General features: G+C 39.9%; 1 protein-coding gene across 1 annotated transcript in view; it reads right to left on the bottom strand.

Annotated features, from left to right (window-relative positions):
* LOC6575979 overlaps nt 1–19,621 on the bottom strand; it is an 84,841-nt gene that overhangs the window by 2,809 nt on the left and 62,411 nt on the right. The window contains exons 2-4 of the mRNA XM_002001947.4: nt 14,696–15,021; nt 12,351–12,428; nt 11,878–12,010 (exon numbers count right to left, since the gene is read on the bottom strand). Coding sequence (XP_002001983.2) covers nt 11,878–12,010; nt 12,351–12,428; nt 14,696–15,021 — 537 coding nt within the window. The remainder of the gene's footprint in view (nt 1–11,877; nt 12,011–12,350; nt 12,429–14,695; nt 15,022–19,621) is intronic.

The following is a 19,621-nucleotide window of genomic DNA, read 5'->3' as shown; positions in this document are numbered from 1 at the left end:
ACCAACAACAACAGCAACAACTTATCTCGCCCCCAAAATCAAGGCCAATATTAGAAAGCCACGCAGGCAGTCAGGCAGAGCAACAACCATCAACGCAACGCTGTGAACATAATGGTTCCGTTCATGATCCGCACTCACACATGTTTCGCCCTTCGACCTATAACCCGCAACAGCCGTCTCTCCCCTCCCCACACACACACCCACGAGGGTGCGTGTGTGTGTGCGCAATAACAACTGGCGAACAATACTTAAAATGTGTGTAAAATGCGCGACAGCCAACAAGAATTGTTCCTCACAACATCTCTATTCGCCCAGCGCCACCCATTCGAATCATGGGTCAATGCTAAGTGCCAACCCAAAAAGGGAACTCCCCTAGCGCACGCACACACACACACACAATCAGAAAAGCACAAAGAACAATCAAATATTTTGGGCTTTGTGGTTACAAATTTTTATGTGTTAGTTTTGCCATTTCATTTAGTTTTCTTTTATTTTTGGACTACCCTAGGCACATTTAATACATTGAGTGGGTATGATAGAGCTAAATACGAAAGGGATGTGGCAACATAAAACAGACAGCTGTTGAGTGAAAGAGAGACAGATCCAAAATAATTATAATTAGAGATTATATATAATTATACTTATATATAGTTAATAAATTTTATATAAACTATATAGATATTGAAATAACATAAGCCCAACTCTTACATATTACACATTGAGATATTAGAATTTGGTAGTTTTGTTATTATTTTTATTTTATTTTATTTATTTATTTTTTTATTTATTTTATTTTTTTTTTTTTTACTTTTTTTTTATTATTTCCAGTGTAATTTATGGTTTGTTATCCCTTGTGTCTTGTGTTACAGGGCATCTACTGGCCTGCAACAACTGGTTAGGTGTTGATTTTTATGATGATTATGTGCCTGTTATGGACTGGTATCGATAACACAAAGAACAGACACGAACAATTCCCTGAAATTGACTCTTCACTTGATAGCCACCTGAATTGTGAAGCCCCACCAGAGTGGCTCTTTATGGGTCAGATTAAGGCCGCAGACAATCAAAATAAAATCTATAAATATATATACGTAATATACCATAGACATTCGAGCAGCAGCTCAATAAAAATAGTGCAAATTTATTTAAATTAATTTTTATCAGCTATGCAATTTAAGATTTATTTATTTAACCAATTTTTATTTTATACACAAACTATGCATCAACTCAAAACGAATAGCCGAGTAAATAAATACGAATCTTTTTTGATTCAGTTCTTCCCAATTGGTTTTTAAATTTATTTTAATTTATCAACTTATTAATGGAAAAAAAATAAAATAAAATAGTAAACCACTTTATTAAATGCTTTACTAATATCTAGACATTTCTCGTGCTTTTTTGTTTTTGTCACTCAGTGCAAATTCTCAGCGATTCGTGCCAAGTATTTGGGCTTCAATTGGAATAGCTCAGCGCAGACAGTTGATGGCATTGTGTCCACAAGTTAGATTTAAAGTGCTCAAACTGGCAAACACGATTTATGGCACAGTTTTTGTGTTTGACTTTTATGTGCTGCTCATAGCCAGCTTAAATCTCAAATATAATTTGTTTGCACTCGCTCGACAAGCACTTTTCATGCGCTGTTTGTTGTTGCTGCGATGAGCCGAAGGTGGAGGAAATCTTTCCTGTTCGTTTTTGGGTGCGTAAAACCGGTGACGGAATATTTTATCACGCCGCCAACTCCAGAAGCCAACAGCAAAATAAGTCACAAGTGTGTTAGGGAAAGTGCACAACTTGGAGATGCCCTCAAATCATATAATGGCAAAGCTCGACCAGCTTAAATTTAAAGACTCAATATAGATATATAGATATATACAAACTTTATACAATATAGATATATATATATATATATATTTTTTTTTTTTTTTTAACTTTTAAGTTTTATTAAGCCATACCTGACATTTAATGTGCCCCATGAGCTATGCTATATATTGTATTGACAGTTACGTAAGGGGATAAACAGATTGGTAAATATATAACAGCTCTACTGTTAACAGAGATCTCATTTCGACTCAGCTTACTTCCCTCCGTTACATATGCAAGCTATAAACCAATATACCCTTTCTGGGCATTTGCATTTCGGGCATAAAAATCTGCGCTGAGCATTTTTCTTTCTCAGTTTCCTCGTTTTATTTTTTCAAATAATTTGCATAAATTTTTCTTCTTGGCATTGCGGCGACTTTCCGTCGCCGGCACAAGAAGAAGAAGGCAAGTGGCAAGTGGCAAGGGCGAAGGGATTAGTTTTTTGCCCAAACAGAGTGAGTTTCGGTGCAGGTTGCAAGTGCAGCGGAAGCATTCGAAGTGGAGCGGTTTGGGGGGTGGTTGGGCAGGCAAGCGGAAGTGACAACGCGTTGATTTGAGTTTATAGCTCTTGATGAGATTTGTGCCATTTTGGCCCCGAGTTTGTTATAAATAAAGTCAGGTGGTTCCTGCTAGCCAATTTGTAGTTGCAAATCCCCAGTCGCTGCTCCTCTAGTGCTTCCTTGTAAGCGAGTCTGTGTTGTTGTCTGTGCTGCTGCAAGTCGAGGACATGTACACAACAAATATCTGGGCAAAAATTTTGCTACTTGCAGCTAGGAGAAGCCAACATTTTTAGCTAATTGAATCACATGAATGGCTCTCGAGTGGGTTCGGGCGAAACGACTGAGTGCCCACGAAGGAATACACAAGTGACTCGAATTCGAATCAAATCATATCGCATTTAGTTCGAAACTAAACCAATCAAACTGAACAAAAACATGAGCCAAACCAAGAGAAACGAAACTATTCAATAATTTCAATTAACTTTGACTGGGAATACCAAAAAAAGGGGGAAGGGGGGCATAAAATATAATCAAAATAAATAAATAAGCAAAACTTTTGCCTTCGAACAGGATGACAAACATTGATCCAACAAAAAAAGAGGGAAAAAAACTTTCTAAATCAATTTTATGTGCATGAATGAAACATGAACGTGCATGCTGTTGTGTAACAATTTATAACAAACAAACACAGTCTCACACACACACACACACATACAGAAACACTCAAGCACACACAGGAGGCAACGAGTCTGAGTTGAGACTCAACGGAAATCCATTGTAGAAAACTTGTAAAATGCCAAAACAATGGCATGAGAGCGCAGTGAAAACGTGCAAAGCACACCTCAAAGGATTTAGTACACACGCATACATATACGCCGCCTTCGGGGGCCACGCCTGCGTCTCGGGCTGGCTGGTGTGTATTACAGCCAGCATATGAATTTAGTATTGAATTTAAATGCAAATCGCGTTTGCATGCAAAGCGTGTGGAAAAGTGTAAGACGAAAGATAGCACATATATGCAAGCTATATATCCACATATACTTATATACAGACATCTTTATTTGCAGCCAGACTGCCCATTAAACTGACCCACATTAGACCACCAGCCCATTTGATTACGTGATAAGCTCAATTTGATGGGCCATTCCAGGAATTGGCAAGCACTCGGCTTGCTATCAAGACCTGGCAATCAGTGCGGCTCGATTATAATAATTATAGTGTCGGCTCCCTAATTAAATAGAAAGTAAACCCAAAGAAGTGGATCTATTCAGAGTTCTATTGTTTTTTAATAATACTGCACAAAGGCCTAATTATTAGTTAGAACTTCTTTTTATGGAACGCAAAAACAAATATATATATATTTTTATGCTTAGTAAGAGAATAGTTTGAAAGAGCTAAGAACTTAGAACTGCAAAACTAAATAAACAAAAAAAAATATAGTATTCAAATATAGTATTAAAAATTTTATATTTCTATATTAATATTTATATATCTCTATAATTATAATATATTTGATTACATATATATATATATATATATATATATATATATATATATGTAATCAAATATATTATAATTATAGAGATATATAAATATTAATAAAATATTAATTAATTTAGTTTAGATATTTTTGTATATTTAGATATATATATATATATATATATATATATATATATATATATATCTAAATATACAAAAATATCTAAACTAAATTAATTTTGCCACCAGCGCACGCAATTATTAATAATATTAATAATAATTAATAATGTTATATCAATAAATGTTATATTTCTATATTAATATTTATATATCTCTATAATTAAAAATATATTTCATCACATATTTATATATATAAATAAATTAATATCTAACCTAAATTAATTTTGCCACCAGCGCACAAAGTATACTTAATATGTTTAATAATTAAGAAATTAAATAATGTTTTATATTTATTTTTATTATTTCTTACTTTTATTTTATTTTATTATTTTTTTTTTTTTTAATTTCTGTGAATTTTTAACTTAAATTTTCTAGGCTTTATAGCTGTTGGGCTCAGCAATCATCGCTTCATTGTAATTAAGAGCGGCAGTTCATAGAATATGTTATCATGTAAGAGAATTTGTAACGGAGATCACGCTCTCCCTTTTGCGTTGTCTCTTTCACCCACGCACCGGCTCAGCTTAATCCGCCGGCTCGCGTACATTGTAGTTAGTATGCAATTAACTCTTGTTTAGAGCAGATGCTGTGTTAGATTGACTATTACAAACATAGTAGCGGACAGCACGACAGCCTAGTCGCTTGCTCGCGTCTATCACATAAACTCTGTAAACTCAAATAATCGCTAATAAACTAATCACTAAGTAAATTCAATCGTTTAATAATTTAAAGCTATTCGAAAAATCTCGATAGCTCAACATTTGGTGACCCCGACGTGATTCTCTTTTCGTTTCTTTACATATTTGCATATATATATTGACAGCATCACATACATACATACACCCGTGAACATAAGCAGTGTATATAGCGATTAGTTGCGTGCCGTTACTTTGCCAATTCGCCAGACACTCTTTCGTTCGGTCTGCAATACACTGGCGCCCGTAAAAGTAGTACACATGCGAAAACTTCTGCAAATGACAATCTAATAAAGAATCAACTAATTTCTGAACTATGTCTATGGTTAGTGACTGCGTGTTCTATAGCTTCAATCTATAAGTGATTAAGTTTACATAAGCACAGTGTAATTACATGCTTGCCGTTATTCTTCGTTGACATTGCACTTTTTCGCCACGGCTGCGATACGAGCGCGTCCATAATAATCGTACCGGTGTGCAACAATTCATACGTGTATATTATTTGAGTACCATAATATAATTCTTTGCCAGTTTATTAAAGTTGCAAGTACTCTGCTCGACAAATACGACTTATTCCAAGTTTGTGTCTGCGCTATATATACATTTACTTACTCTTGCAATCGCGCTCGCACCAACGACTTTGAACTCTATCGTGTTGCTCTTGCTGTACTCGTCATGGCGAATTTAGATGCTAGTGCAGTTGCTCCCGAAGATCGCGTGTGGTTTTATAAGCTCAAGGTACAGTCGGTGTTTGAACGCGTAAAAAAGCTACAATCCAAGGTCGATTCAGATGCTCTTGCCGATCACAGTGACAGCACTCTAAATGTTCTACTGGAGCATATCGACAAGCTAAGCCACTCCTTTAGCAAGGCCCATGAAAGTCTAGAGGAGCTCGACTTTACTGAGATGTCCAGCAATTTGCGCACTGACTTTGATGATTTAATAATGGTCATGCAGTCAACAATAATGTCCGAAGTGCAAAGTCGTACTGCTCAAGTGCATCATAGTTCCACGTTTAGCCGTCCAAGTGACCCTCCTCGCGCATCCGCTCCCAGATTGCAGGCTGCACCTGCGTTGCCGCCATTAAAGTTACCTACGTTCAGCGGTGGATATGCTAATTGGGCTGATTTCTACTCAATGTTTTCTACAATCATTGAAAGTCGGCCAGAAATCAGCAATATGGAAAGACTTCAGCACCTCCGGTCCTGCCTCGATGGCGCAGCGTTGGATACGGTTCGCTCTTTGGAAATTTCTAATGATAATTATACAATTGCCATAAATTTATTAAAGCAGAGATATGATAACCGACGTTTAATCTTCCAGGCCCACATCGTAAAGATCTTAGGTCTCAAAAGAGTAGAAAACGGATCCATAATCAAGCTGCGTGAGCTATCTGACAGCTTCAATGTCCATATGCGTGCGCTCAGTAGTCTGGGCACAACAGAGCAGATAGCCAGTGCCATGATTGCTCAGATACTGCTACAGAAGCTTGATGAGGCCTCACAAGCTAAATGGGAAGAGAAATTGGACAACTCAGAGACGGCTCTTCAGATACCCAGATATGAAGAAGTCTCCTCATTTCTTGAGCTTCGTTGCCGTACTTTGGAATCGATGAAATTTGCTCTTACAAACTATTCGTCAAGTAAGCCGATGAATTCTTGCAGTAAGGTTGCTACCAGTAGATCAGCATTTCTCGTAACCGGCCACAGTACTCACAGTTGCAATTTTTGTAATGATCTTGAGCACACAATCTACAAATGCCCAAGATTCGCAAACTTGTCTCCTAGTCTTCGCCTGAATGAGGTCCGAAAGGCTGGCTTATGTTTGAATTGTCTCAAGGGAGGTCATCAGTCGCGACAATGTGGCTCGCGCAGTTGTCGGGTCTGTGGAGTCAAGCATCATACGCTTCTTCATCTCGGCCACTCCAGCACATCGCAGGCAGCAATTCCGCCCCATCAACAATCTTCAACATCAAGAGTACAGACCATCCCTCAGCCCTCAGCACCAGCCACTACTCTCTTATCCAAGGATCGGCACAGCGATGTTGTGCTCCTGGCTACCGCAGTGGTTCTGGCAAGGAATCGGTTTGGCGAGCTTGTTCCTTGTCGTGCGCTTTTAGATTCAGGCTCTCAACTACATCTCATTACAGCCAGATTTGCGAATCTCCTGCAACTTAAGAGAACAAAATCGGTGGCATCTGTATGCGGCGTAGGCGACTCCAATGTTGCCATGGATGGCAGCAGCATTTGCCTCACTCTTCAAGCTCATGCATCTGAATATACAACTAGCATAACGGCTATGGTAGCTACAAATATAACTGGCAGGCAGCCCAGTTCTAATGTGAATACGAGCAATTGGAGCATACCGCAAAATATAGTGCTGGCAGATCCAGCTTTCCATAGGCCGCAACGAGTAGATCTGCTTATCGGAGCTAGCCTGTTTTATGATTTGCTCTGTGTGGGACAAATCAAGTTGATGCCTGGACTTCCATTGTTACAGAAGACTCGTCTTGGTTGGGTTGTATCAGGTGGCGAGGCTCGCAACCACAACTCCGTGCTAATAGCTTCAAAGACGCCTTTGGATCCGATTACAGACACCTGTGCTGATATCAAGTTGGACAGTCTCGTTCGTCGCTTTTGGGAAGTTGAGCGCTGCAGCGATTCCATTGTAAAGTTCAGCAAGGAAGACTCAGACTGCGAAGCGCATTTTGCGAGGCATTACAATCGATTGGCTAGTGGCCAATATACAGTACGCCTGCCTGTTAAGCTTAGTTGTGAGCTTCTTGGAGATTCTTATGAGCAAGCGCGACATCGGTTTCTCAATTTGGAGAAGAAATTGAGTCGTTTGCCGCATATAAAGTCTCAATACTCAGCATTTCTGAAAGAGTATCTTGAACTTGGTCACATGTCACGCGTTCCTCTAAATTCATTCCATCTATGCAGATATTTTCTTCCTCATCACTGCGTTCTGAAGGATGATAGCACAACTACCAAGCTTCGCGTCGTCTTTGATGGATCTGCATCTACAACAACTGGGCATTCGTTGAATGACATTCTAATGTCAGGTCCCGTCATTCAGCCAAAATTAGTCGACATATTATTGCGCTTCCGATCTTATCCAGTTGCACTCACCGGCGATATTTGCAAAATGTATCGTTGCGTGAAAGTACCTGAGCCGGACAGCTATCTACAATGCATTTTATGGAGGAATTCGCCAGATGATGAGTTGGAAGTTTTCAGGCTTGATACGGTAACATATGGAACAAAACCAGCGTCATTTTTGTCTGTGCGCGCCATGCATCAGCTTGCCGTAGATGAAAGGAACGCATTCCCAGTCGGGTCCGACGTACTGCTTCGCGATTTCTATGTTGATGATTTGATTAGTGGAGGAAATTCAGTCGAAGAAGCAAGACTTGTTATGCGAGAGACAGCTGGAATCTTGGCATGTGGGAAGTTTAAATTGAGGAAGTGGTGTTCAAGCCATCCCATGGTGCTGGACGGCGTAACAGACTGCGACAAGGAATCGCTCATTAGGTTCAATGATGGCAGCGACATTACAAAGACACTTGGCCTTGCATGGGATCCGGCATCTGATCAACTTCTTTTCTCATATCTAGCCCTGAATTCAGCCTCTAAGCCCTCCAGGCGCTCTGTTCTCTCGTCTATTGCTAGGTTTTATGATCCCCTCGGCCTGGTCGGCCCAGTAATAACGAAAGCTAAAATCTTCTTGCAACAACTCTGGAGGCATAAACTTGATTGGGATGAGAGTCTCCCGTCTGCATGTCACACTGCATGGCTAGACATTTGCAGCAACTTTGGCAATGGTCTTAGTAGTGCATTTCCCAGGCTATCATTAATACCAGGATCGAAGGTTGAGGTCCATGGATTCTGCGATGCCAGCATCGAGGCATACGGAGCTTGCATTTATATTGTATCCAGAGGTCAGCATACCATCAGCAGGTTGCTTTGCTCTAAGTCTCGAGTTGCGCCTCTAAAAACGCTCACGGTTCCCAAGCTGGAACTATGCGGGGCAGAGTTGCTTGCGCGTCTAATGAATGAAGTGGCTCGCTTAGGCATTTTCGCAGGCGAGTTTCATTGTTGGTCTGACTCTACTGTTGCGCTTTCTTGGATCAATGACGAGCCCGGACGATTTAACGTTTTTGTTTCAAATCGCATCGCCACGATACAAGATCTCACATCAGCAATGGAATGGCACTATATACCTACAACACTGAATCCCGCGGATATATTATCTCGGGGTGCATTGCCCTCGGATTTAAATGCATCATTACATTGGTTCAACGGTCCAGGTTTCCTCTGTAAGCCCAGATCTCAGTGGCCAGTCTCAGCACTTCCAGAAAGAACTTCAATTGAGCGTCGAAGAACTGTGCTTCTTGTAAAGGACGCAGTCCATGATGTCTCTATGGACTGCAAGTTTGTGAATTCTTTCGGCCGCTTGCAGCGTACGTTTGCATACGTATCAAAGTTTATTAAAAAAAGTCATGGTCCAGGAATAACCCTAGCAGACATCCGGAACGGCACTCATATACTGTTAAGAATGATTCAACGAACACATCTCTCAGACGACATAAATGCTCTTCGAAATAAAGGAATGGTTCCGTCATCCAGCAGTCTAGCCTCGCTGTCACCGTTCCTTGATGAGATTGGGCTGCTACGTGTCGATGGTCGTCTCAAAAACTCAACTTTAAATTTCGATAGTCGCCATCCAATTATTTTGCCCAAAGTTCATCCAGTAACTAGAGCCATCATAATGCATTTCCATCAGCGAAACTTGCACGCTGGTCCCCGAGCAGTGCTAGCGTTGGTTCGTTCCCAATATTGGCCAATTGGAGGTAGAAAAACTGTAGCCAGTGTAATTCAGAGATGCGTAATTTGCTTTCGTGCAAGGCCCCGACTCGTTGAACACATAATGGCAGATCTACCCAAGGATCGAGTCGACGGCTATCGGGTCTTTGGAGTGACTGGAGTCGACTTTTGCGGACCCTTCTTTTACAAGCCTGAGTCACGAAACAAGGCGCCTGTGAAATGCTACGTTTGTGTGTTTATTTGTTTTGCTACGAAGGCTATTTGGTTGGAGTTAGTCAAGGATTTAACTACCGCGGCATTTTTGCATGCACTTCAACGTTTCATATGCACCAGAGGAAGGCCAAGTCAAATCTGGTCGGATAACGCCACAAACTTTCTTGGTGCCCGCAATCAGCTTCAGGAGTTGAAGCGTCTATTTCTGTCAGACACCCACCAGAAGGCTGTGAAGGATTTCTGTTTGGCAGACTCAATCGAATGGCATTTCATCCCTCCACGATCACCTCACTTTGGTGGCTTGTGGGAGGCTGCAGTGAAGACAGCGAAGCATCATTTTTACCGATGTGTTGGGTCCTCCGTCCTAACTTACGATGAGCTTCGCACACTGGTTTGCAACATCGCTGCTGTCGTTAATTCACGCCCTTTAGTTTCGATTTCAGAGCACCCATCAGACATAGACGTGTTGACTCCTGCGCATTTCATCAACGGTGGCCCTCCTTCGTCCTTCAGTGAGCCAAACCTGACAGGGCTCAATTTTAATCGTTTGGATGCTTGGCAGCGCGTAAGCTATCTCCAGCAGGTGTTCTGGACTCGTTGGCGGGACGAATATCTCAACTTGTTACAACAGCGAGCGAAATGGAGAACTTCCAAACCTGGCTTGGCTGTTGGCAACATAGTTCTTGTGAAGGATGAGAATCTACCTTCACTTAAGTGGCCACTAGCCAGAATAATCGAACTTATCCCTGGAAGTGATGGCGTTGCACGGGTAGCCCTACTAAAAACAGAAGCTGGCGAGATAAGAAGAGCTACAAATAAGCTGTGCTTGCTGCCCCTTAAGGATTCTGTTGAAGACTAAGTCTTCAACGGGGGGAGGATGTTGGGCTCAGCAATCATCGCTTCATTGTAATTAAGAGCGGCAGTTCATAGAATATGTTATCATGTAAGAGAATTTGTAACGGAGATCACGCTCTCCCTTTTGCGTTGTCTCTTTCACCCACGCACCGGCTCAGCTTAATCCGCCGGCTCGCGTACATTGTAGTTAGTATGCAATTAACTCTTGTTTAGAGCAGATGCTGTGTTAGATTGACTATTACAAACATAGTAGCGGACAGCACGACAGCCTAGTCGCTTGCTCGCGTCTATCACATAAACTCTGTAAACTCAAATAATCGCTAATAAACTAATCACTAAGTAAATTCAATCGTTTAATAATTTAAAGCTATTCGAAAAATCTCGATAGCTCAACAATAGCTTCAAAGGCCTTCTTAACTTTTTCAAGACTGCCATCAAATCAAGCGAATTTTGCACATTAAATAGCAAATTTAAACATTAAACTTACAAAATGAAGACTCTATACATATTGCATCCAATGACACAAACAACTCAGAAATTTATTATGAATTAAATTTGAAATAAATTCCATTTACAAATCGATTATAAAGCTGGCTTTGCTGCATTATAAAAACGCGCAATTTCTTAAAAATAATATAAATATTTTAATATCTGCTTAATGGCAAACAAAGTCCGCTATAATATTTATGAGCATATGTGCTCTCTGCTTCTGCTTCTTCTTCTTCGTCTTCGCCTTTCTTATTTTTTATCAATATATTGATGTATTTGTTATTGAAGACGCCAAGCCAACGCTTGAAAGTCGCTTTAATTTTAACGCATACATTTTTATGGCTCATAAAAGAAGTCCTTAAAGTCGCATGTTTACATGTCGAGTATGTACATACATATACAAACACGCACTCATGTGTAAGTGTGTGGGTGTCTGGGTGTATTTGCTGCTGGAGAAATTGGCTTATGGTACATATTTACACGCTGCATTGCGACATGATGTCGCAACATGACGCATGACTAACAAAAACTTTATGCAAAGTTCCCACCAAATGCAGCTGACGAAGTTTGCCAACAATTTGAAAGACTCTCTCCCCAATGGCTGGGCCAGCGTACAACAAAAAGTTGTCAGTTGCCAGTTGCCAGTTGCCAGTTGCCCGTTGGAAGTCGTGCGAGGACAACTCGTTGACAATGCATAAGAACTCCGAATGGGTGTTTATTACAATGTGCAGAGCAAATGGCATAGAGAGGGAGAGAGAAAGGGAGAGGGGCGGGCTTACTCACCTATAACATTCAAGCGAAATGCCATCGAAATCTTTGGTTCCGTATTCACCTGGCACTCGTAGATGCCGCTGTCACGTGGCTGCGCATATTTCACATGCAATGTCCAATCCTTCGAGTCGGCGGTGCGTACGACCTGCAAGCCAAAATGCATAGATAAATCGTTAAGGCAATGTCAGGCGGTGCGCAAAGTTAGATGATGAGGTGGGGCTGGGTGTGGGGCTGTTAGAGCAGCTTTTAGCTGAGCCTGCCTTTTGGCAGTGTCCTTGGGCGAAATTTAATCAATGCATACAAGCCAGGCACGCAGGTGAGTAGCAACGAAATGCATACGCAATTAAGCTGACTTGGCTTACAAATGGTTCAGTCCGACCACCCACCCACCCCTGGCCTCATTTAATAAGCCAGGCGGGGCGTAAGAGAGAGAGAGAGAGCAAGTGATGGTAGTTGGGTACACCAAGTAGATTACGTATACGCACCTTGAAGCGCTCATCAGAAGTGTAGGTCAGAATGCCTGCAGTCAGAATGTGCAAATCGCGTTTCCTTATCCAAGATACCTGCAAATAGACAAAAGACACACACATACATATAAAAGGAGTGAGCGAGACAAGAGAACAATGAGCGCTTAAGTCAATTTTAAAAATTGCTTTGGCCCTGGCCAAAGGGGACCTGGCCAAAATAAAGATAGAAAATTTAATAAACCAAACGACAAAATGAACTAAGAGCTGTACAACAACAACAAAAAAGAGAGAAATATATATAATAAAACCAACAAAGAAACAAAATGGAGAAAAACTAAAAAACTTTAGCAAATACAGAAGCAGCAGCAGCAGTGGCAGCGGCTGCAGACAAAGCGATTTGCGAGCAGACCTGCAGCCAGGCAGCATTCGGCAGCAGGACGAGGAATGAAGTGCGTGCCCAAAATGTCAGCAGCTTAAAGTTACCGAAGCCTTCGAGAAACGGTGGCTATAGCTGTCGCCCTTCCCCACCAGTCGCCATTCCGCTAAAGCAGCCAAAAAGTAATCTGCAAACCTGCCGCAGGCAACCAAAACTTTTTGTTCATCTAAAGAAAAAAAAGAAAAAGGGCCCCAAAAACAAAAAATGAAACACGAAAAACTGAAGCCCAAACTAAAAGTGTCAAAGTGGCAAAAGGAAACCAAATAAAGAAAAAAAATGAGAAGAAAAGCGGAAGGCAAAACAGAAAGAAAGGTGCTCCTAAATCTCGCTGGATGATGATGAGCTGGGTGCGGATTCGTTTGATGGGTCTTGGCGAAGGTGCAAAAAAGTCGAAACCGAAAAGGCAAAGCTGAGCAAAGCTATGCAAAGCAGAGCCGCTCGCAATGATAGATTTAGTGACTGCTCTCTCGGAAAACGCCGCAGCGCAAGGTGACAAACGGAAAAACTAGGAAACTGTAACACAAACAAACAACAACAACCAAAAAAAAAAAAAAAAAAAAAAGCAGATGCTAAGCATTCATTGAGGTTAAGCTGAAAACTTTCTACGAAACTGACCTTGCAACTAGTTCAGATTAATGATGCAATAGCTCTTCGAAAACCAACTTCAACACACAAAAGCAGCAAAGTTTCGAGTGTAGTATTAAAGGGTTTAGAAGTTGTTACTAGTGGAATACTAATTTGGGATGTTTCAAAAGAAAATTCCTTAAATTAGCATCAGAAAAATGGATCGAAATCTTAACTATTTTATGAGAAACAAGTTACATGGCTTAAATGACAACTAGAAAAATGTTTGATTGATTTCTATAAAAATATATGTCAATATCAACTAATATATTTCAAAACAAATAAATAAATAAATATATGCTAACTAATTTTTATAACCCGCAAATTAAGGACTCTAAATTTTCAGCGTCTTAACATTTGCATAGATATACAAAATTCTAAATAATTTTTTGAAAATACAAAAACTTATTTATTTACATATTTGCGAAACCCTTTCAAAATAGCTGCTTTACTTTACTCTATAAATAATTTAACCGCAATTTATATCTTTATTCATTATATTTATAACTATATTTTTGCGTTTTTCTTTTTCCTTTTCTTTTTTTTTTTCCAACTGCAAAAAGAAAAACCTAATTTTCTACCTCGAATAAGGAAAGAGCTCGGCATTAATTGATTGGCACTTATTTCTATACACAGCAAAAATATTTCACAGCAAACAAACAAGCTCAACTTGGGGAGAAGCCACAAGAGAAAAGCATAAAAAAAAATAGAAAAATTGAACAATGTTGTAAAGCGAAAGAAAAACGCAGTGAAATAAACTTTAAAGTTGATGAAGCAGCGCAGAGCAATCAATAGATATGAGAGCAGCAAAAAAAAGAAACGAAGCGAAATTAAGAGAAAAAACAGAGAGTCGCGGAAGATGAAACACAATGCAAAAGCATCAACTAAACTTTTTCTGAAGCGGGGGCGGCCCATGCCAAAGGACTCGACAAAGCAGTAAACAGCACAGAGTTGGGGGCAAAGGACATCCAAGCTAGAAAATTACAAAAAAAAAAAAAAAAAAAATAGCAGTTGATGAAAGATGATGGGGAAAGCGGACAATGAAAGCGGAACCGGAAAACGATACGAGTAGCTGAACAAACTGACAAAAAAAAGAAGAAACTCTAGCGAACACAAAAAAAATCCAACTTTGGCGACTTTGTCGATTTTGTGGACTTTGGCGGTAACTTGATTTTCAGCTTGACTAGTCCCCGGCAAGGTCAATATTTGCCTGAGCGCTAGTTAAAACTGCATAAAATATACGAAAAAAAAAACGCATTTTAAGATAAGCAACCACACACAATGGCGAAGCCTCTTGACTCACCGATTTATCGCGCAGATTCTCCACTCGGCAATTGATGGCCGCTGTGTGTCCTGTCCGGGCGGTAATATTCCGTGGCATGCCAAAATCAAAGACCGGCGGCGGATAGGTTGTCTCATCCACTTGGTCATCGGCCAGCTCATCCAGGCCATTGTCAAACTGCGCCACATTGTTGTGGTGCAAATGATGGTTGCCGTTCCCGTTTCCATTCCCATTCCCATTCTCATTCATATTGTGGCTGTGGCCATGGCCATTGACCAAGGAGGCGATATATACATCATCCACAGCCGCAATGGAGGGCAACAAGTCGTTGTCTATGAGACCATCAGCTGCAAAGGAGAAAGAGAAAACCGAGAGAAACATTGAAAATTGAGAAATTGATAAATTGAAAAGCAAGAAGCGAGAAGCAAGAAGCAAGCGTCGAGAATTGAATAAGCAAATGCCGCAATTGTTGATTGAATTGTATGCCTACAAAACTTCATTTACAGCTTAGTCTCTGTCAAATGGAAAAAAAAAGCCAATGAAAATGTTTTAGTGGGGAGTAAACGACTAAGAGATACCCTGACTCTCACATTTTTAGGGAACCTCAACTCAAAATGGTTTATAGCTCGAACTATCCACAAAAAAAAACCAAGTCTTTAGATCTGATTAAATCAGATCATCAATCCGTAGATGTATGAACGTTTTCATGTCCCTCTATAGAGATGGATAAATTGACCCGATTACAGCTTCTGCTGTGTATGATACATACTTTCATATACCCAAACAATATACCCTTTTGATCCATTATTAATGGGTATACAAAAAAAAAGGGCACTTAAGTCTAACAGCCACATGCATAGGATCCCGAAACAAAAGCCGAGTGCATTGAAAGCAAATTAATTAAATGCCACTCAATGCCCAGAGCTCAAGTGCTGGAGCATGTGAGAAAAGTCAAAAGAAGATTGTTCACATGTGAGATGAGTGTGTATGTGTGTGTGTGTGTGTGTGTGTGTAGCGTGTGTACTTGAGCTCAATTTGCAGACAGCTGAAATGACGACTTGGCTGAAAGACAATGGCCAATAGAATGCAGCAGTTACCCATTGGCGGAAAATGCTCGTTATAATAATTATAAAAAGCATTGTAGACCAACAATCAAACGATTTTCTTCACTCTCTCTGCGCCGTGTTCCGTGCTCTCTGCTCTTTAGCTAAACAACGGAAATTGTTTTTAATTAAAATAAACGAGCGCTTTAATGGCCTTGTGGCCGGAAGTGCACATAAAACAGAACTCGCTTCGCATTCCTTTCACGCGTTTGCCAAATAGTCATAAAAAAAAGAAACACAAAAAAAAAGCAACTTTACAACTCTGAAATTACAGTTAATGAGCGCAATAGAAAACGTGCAAAGCGCCGAAAACAACAGTTTATATTATTTTTGTCAACGAAATCTAAAATTCTTAACAGCCGGTGGCGGTTTTTATGGAACCGATTCAAGAGGCCTGATCTATATTTAGGTGAGAGGAGTAGTGAAAGGAGTGATAAGAATTATAAAAATAATTACAACTATTTCTATAAAAGTTTTTTCGCCGTATAATTATTTCTTTAACATATACATGCACATACTTCATTTAGAAAATAAAATGTTCATATTTCCCTAGAATTATTTAAATATAATTTTTTTAATACCTTATATATACTTATACTTATATTTATATGAACTGCACGTTTGAGACTTTTTTTTTTTTTTATGCAAAGAATAAATCATTTAATAGCTTATGTATATCATATATTATTGATTAATCTTGATTTTCATTAACGCTATGTTTCAAAGGCAAAAATTTTTTATTTTGTAATAATTAATAAAAGTAAAATTTAAAATTAATTAACAAATTAAGGCTGCATAATAATTTTATGTGTATAATACCCATATGTCTACTTTTTATTAAGCTATTTATTTACTATATCAATTTTTACTCTTTCGAAAAACAAAAGTCAAATATTCACATTTATTTATTTATTGTTACATAGAATTAAATTCTAAATAACAAGTTTTAAGCCAGAGCGACAAAGGCCTTCAGGCAGACCCTTTCTTTTCTATTTCAAATATTCACAGATTTATACGCCTTACTTGAGATTACAAAAATATTTTATGCAGTCTGTTGAGAAATGTCTGAGATTTCATTGACCGTTTATCCAAAGTTCAAAGTTCACACTTCACACTCTGATTTATGAATATATATGGTGGATATATGCATGATACGCTCACAGCCACACACACACAGTCGCACACCCACACACGCACACATACACAGTAAGCACGCTCGACCGCGCACAAATTCCAGTGACTCGTGCATTATCATTCTTCAGGTTCTCGCACTATTTTTGCTTTTTCAAGTGCAACACTTGCTGGCATTCCAAAGTAAAATGCATATTTTTGCATTTGAATTTATTTGACATTTTAATGAGCGCATAATGTCAGAGCCGAGACGCAGCGAGAGACACAGGTAACAGCGACACTTAGAATTCAACGTGCGCGGCTGCTTCTCAATTTAGCTCGTTGCCACTGTCGCTTCACGCCCAACAACTGGGCCTGTCCGTGCTCTGCCCCCTCTGTGCCACAACTGTATCTCTCACTAACTGGGTCACTCACTTTGGCAGCAGCTGCTGCTGCCGTTGCCGTTGCCGTTGCACTTGAATCTTTTAGGCCGTTGTGGCACTTGTGCATGTTAGACACAAAAATCTAAATTATTTAAGTGCCCACACACACAGATAAAGAGAGCGAGAGAAAGAGAGAGAGAGAGAGAGAGTGGGAGAAGAACAGGTGGGAGACAGATGCACACATCCGTTTTTTGCCATGTGCTTGCCAAGTGAACAGCTGGTGGATACCCTTTAAAAAAAAACTTGAAGTGCATAAAAATATAGATTAAAGATAATTTCTTTTTTTCTGGCAAAAAATCTATATGCTTGCCTCTTGACTGACAGAGTCGTTAGCACTAAGAAACCTATTTTCAAGTGCTCTCATGTACAGGGTATAGAAAAAGTTAACACACACACACGCACACAGACGAAAAAAAAAGCAACATGCAAAAAGCGCCAAAGTGAGTATTGCACTTGTTGTTGTTGCTGTTTGGCTTTATGCTGCAGACACACACACACCCCGCCCGCACACAGACACAAATTACACACACACACACGCACTCGAACGCTCATATTTTTTGGCATCATTTAGATGCTCGTCGAGCAACTGATGCAAATTTAATTTGGACACCTCACACAAAAAGCGCGCGTGAGCTGGCGACTGAGTTTGGAGGCTGTTGGGGCTGTGCGGCTGTGGGGCTTCGGGGGTATGCTGCTTGTGGTATACCCATGGGGATTTGGTTGAGGGTAGCTATCTGCGCCATAACTTGCGCTTGAGTGTGTATGAACTGCAACTAATGATGTTGCAGGCACTCGAATGCGCCTTTTTGATTTAACGATCGACTTTTTTTTGTTGTAAGTGAAATTCGCTTTATTGTTGTTGTTGATGATAACGCGTCGTGAAGTGGTTGAAGGTTGCAGATTGGTTCGCAGTGCGGGCCAGAGCTTAATGACTGGCTGGCTCGGTTTGGTTAGCTGGTTGCCTGCCTGCTTGCCTGCCTGCCTGTCTGTCTGCCTGGCTGGCTGGCTGTGGTTTATGGTGGCCTTTTGACTTTTGGTTGGTTTGTTGAGTGTTTTTCCCTTTTCGCACTATGGCCAATAAAGTTTATGCGCCGTTGCACCAAGTTTATCATAAACTTGACTGCAGCAGGACGCATAAAACAAAAATACGAAATATACAAATTGTTTCTCTTTTCCATCAGCTGCAAATGAAATGCGCTTTAAAGTCAAGTGGCTGACTTTAGCCTCTGATTAACATTATTGAGCTGTCGAATTGGCATCGAGCTAATGCAAATGTAATGCTGGCTCAAGGTATCAAAATATGCTAGGTGTGTTCATTAAGCTGCTTAACGCTTTGTTGGCTGATTGTTCCTTGAAATCTGTCCACAATCGCTGCCAAATCGATGGCTTCATATAGATATACTCACACACTTGGAGTATTTACATAACTCAATCTCAATAGACAGAGAACGTGCTTTTCAGCAATTATAATCAGAGTTGAGGTAGGGGAGACGTGACTGAATGGGTGCTATATAGAACTGAGCGAAGCACCACAGATGCGAAGCTATTTTTAGATATATATATACATATACACATACATCGTACATTCTTCTGGTTTGTCCCATTTTGTAACCCCCAGTTTAAGGCAAACAAAGCCAAAGCGCGCAATGTCTGCGACGCAAATAAAATATCTTCGTGGTATAAAAAAGAGATAGTATGGGTATTATGTTTTTAGTGTCACTCAACGTGAAGCATTCGAAGCTGATGTAATATGAAAAGCTCTGCTCAAGCACCACAAAATATTGAGAGATTACGAAACATCTCGACTAACTTAGACAATGTGCGCAGTATATTGAGCATAAACATTTGAGGAAGGGGAACCTAATAAGCCTAAAACATAAAGAGCTTATGAAACACGTCAATTAAACATAAATGACATATATTAATATTGTGCAAAACATATGAACTGTATTCCAAGCATAAGTATCAAATACAAAATAAGGTTAAATAAGCACAAGGAGACTATTAAACATAAATAGAATATGTCAAAATCATGTAAGGCACGTCATGAGCTGTATGCCAACTAGCATATATAATATTATAATTTTCATATGAGTTATTCATGACTAGTTAAGTAGAGCAAACGACTTAAAGCATTTAAGCCTCTGAAAACAGAACTGCTTTAAGCGCTGTCGTGGGAGGGTCAGAAAAGGGCTTCTGAAAAATTCAATAAGCTGCTCATCTTAGGCATCAGCGACGCATGGGTCCTTCTCGGGGAGTTCGCCTACATCTATGTGTGTGTGTGTGTCTGA

The sequence above is a fragment of the Drosophila mojavensis genome, unplaced genomic scaffold (assembly GCF_018153725.1).
Source record: "Drosophila mojavensis isolate 15081-1352.22 unplaced genomic scaffold, ASM1815372v1 contig_36, whole genome shotgun sequence".
Classification (NCBI taxonomy): Eukaryota; Metazoa; Arthropoda; class Insecta; order Diptera; family Drosophilidae; genus Drosophila; species Drosophila mojavensis.
Note: the sequence above shows the minus strand (reverse complement) of the source record. Positions and strands in the feature narration are given on the sequence as shown.